Below are 2,500 nucleotides of genomic sequence, written 5' to 3' on the forward strand. Positions count from 1 at the left end.
CTGTCTCTGTCTCTGTCTCTGTCTCTGTCTCTGTCTCTGTCTCTGTCTCTCTCTCTCTCTTTCTCTCTCTCTCTCCCTCTGTCTCTCTCTCTCTCTCTCTCTCTGTCTCTCTCTCTCTCCCTGTCTCTCTCTCTCTCTGTGTCTCTGTCTCTGTCTCTGTCTCTGTCTCTGTCTCTGTCTCTGTCTCTGTCTCTCTCTCTCTCTCTCTCTTTCTCTCTGTGTTTGAGTCCCTCCTGCTCTCAGTCAACCTGTGCTTTTTTCTTGGTTTTCACCTCTTTCTCTCCCTTCTTCCTCCCTCACTCTCTGTCCCTCCTCTTCCTCCTTTCCCCTCTCTCTTTCTTTCTCGTTCTCTCCTCCTTCCTTTCTTTAGACCAACTGTGGTGGGAGAGTAAGTACAGGGGTATCATGCACGGCTGCCTGACATACTCACCCCCAGTGTGTGTGTGTGTGTGTGTGTGTGTGTGTGTGTGTGTGTGTGTGTGTGTGTGTGTGTGTGTGTGTGTGTCTGTCTGTCTGTGGGTGTAGGTGTATGAGTGCATGTGTTAGTGTCCATATGTCTTTGTGAGTGTGTGTGTGTGAGTGTATGTATGTGCATGAGGTAGTGGTGTTGCTCCATTTCCGTCATGGCTGTCGGGGCTCCAGTGGCCGTTACTGATACTCAGTTGTCACTGACTGCACCATCTGAGAGATGAAACCCGCGCCACTTCTGTTCCCAACTCACACGTACACACAGACTTCATCCTCCCCTCATTTTCATGTGGCAGGTGAATGAGAATGGCCAACTATAAAGTATTACTGTCCTGCTGCAATGTGCCTGTGTGTCTGTCCATTCAACCTGATCACAGAATGTGGAGTTGATGTACTAACGTGCATCTCATCTCTACTGCAGCACTGCACAGCATGAACCATCTTCGCTTTCCATTTGTCGGATCTTTGATATGGTCTCCTCCCTTTGCCCTTTTCCCTCTACCCATGTCCCCTCCAGACGTATACAGGCTCTATCCTGGTGGCAGTAAACCCCTACCAGGTGCTGCCCATCTACACAGCTGACCAGATCCGCCTGTACACCAATAAGAAGATAGGAGAGATGCCGCCACACATCTTTGCCATCGCAGACAACTGTTACTTCAACATGCAGAGGAACAACAGAGACCAGTGCTGTATCATCAGGTGTGTGAGAGGGAGAGGAGTGTGTGTGTTTGGGTGTGTGTGTGTTCAAAGAATCGAGTGAAAGCACCAAGTCAAATCAAATTTTTGTGTGTGTGTGTGTGTGTGTGTGTGTGTGTGTGTGTGTGTGTGTGTGTGTGTGTGTGTGTGTGTGTGTGTGCGGGCGGGCATGCGTGCGTGCGTTCTCAGTGGTGAGTCTGGAGCAGGGAAGACAGAGAGCACTAAGCTGATCCTGCAGTTCCTAGCAGCCATCAGTGGACAACACTCCTGGATAGAACAACAGGTCCTGGAGGCTAATCCTATACTGGAGGGTAGGACACACACGCACACACGTACACAATAATACTCCCTATAGTAGTTCTAGTTGTGAGTGTTGAGGGCTTTGTGTTGTCTGTCCGCAGCGTTTGGCAATGCTAAGACGATCCGTAATGACAACTCTAGCCGCTTCGGGAAATACATCGACATCCACTTCAACAAGAGAGGAGCCATAGAGGGGGCCAAGATAGAACAGTACCTGCTGGAGAAGTCACGAGTCTGCAGACAGGTATGGATTCAGGGGACTGGGTTATAGAGTCTACAGACAGGTATGGATTCAGGGGACTGGGTTATAGAGTCTACAGACAGGTATGGATTCAGGGGACTGGGTTATAGAGTCTACAGACTTGTATGGATTCAGGGGACTGGGTTATAGAGTCTACAGACAGGTATGGATTCAGGGGACTGGGTTATAGAGTCTACAGACAGGTATGGATTCAGGGGAGTGGGTTATAGAGTCTACAGACAGGTATGGATTCAGGGGACTGGGTTATAGAGTCTACAGACAGGTATGGATTCAGGGGACTGGGTTATAGAGTCTACAGACAGGTATGGTTTCAGGGGACTGGGTTATAGAGTCTACAGACAGGTATGGATTCAGGGGACTGGGTTATAGAGTCTACAGACAGGTATGGATTCAGGGGACTGGGTTATAGAGTCTACAGACAGGTATGGATTCAGGGGACTGGGTTATAGAGTCTACAGGCAGGTATGGAGTCAGGGGACTGGGTTAAAGGTTTAATAAATTAGCAAAACATTTTGCAACAGGCAGTGTTAGCTCGCTGAAGTAAGCAACTGTCCTGTATTTTGTGATACAGTCTAGGAGCTGTGTTATTTTGGTTACTATCGTGTCATCTCTATCCCCCCCCCCCCCTCAATCTCCCTGCAGGCTCGTGATGAGAGGAACTACCATATTTTCTACTGTATGTTGAAGGGCATGCCTTCAGACCAGAAGAAGAAACTGGGACTAGGGAAAGCCACAGACTACAGCTACCTTACTATAGTAGGACACCACTTA

At 48.8% G+C, this 2,500-nt stretch overlaps 1 protein-coding gene across 1 annotated transcript in view; it reads left to right on the plus strand.

The window, feature by feature from the left end:
- myo7aa (myosin VIIAa) overlaps positions 1-2,500 on the plus strand; it is a 62,764-nt gene that overhangs the window by 25,633 nt on the left and 34,631 nt on the right. Inside the window, exons 4-8 of the mRNA XM_064984726.1 lie at positions 371-388; positions 986-1,170; positions 1,357-1,478; positions 1,569-1,711; positions 2,372-2,485. Of these exons, the coding sequence (XP_064840798.1) occupies positions 371-388; positions 986-1,170; positions 1,357-1,478; positions 1,569-1,711; positions 2,372-2,485 (582 nt within the window). The remainder of the gene's footprint in view (positions 1-370; positions 389-985; positions 1,171-1,356; positions 1,479-1,568; positions 1,712-2,371; positions 2,486-2,500) is intronic.

The sequence above is a fragment of the Oncorhynchus masou genome, chromosome 13 (assembly GCF_036934945.1).
Source record: "Oncorhynchus masou masou isolate Uvic2021 chromosome 13, UVic_Omas_1.1, whole genome shotgun sequence".
Lineage (NCBI taxonomy): Eukaryota > Metazoa > Chordata > Actinopteri > Salmoniformes > Salmonidae > Oncorhynchus > Oncorhynchus masou.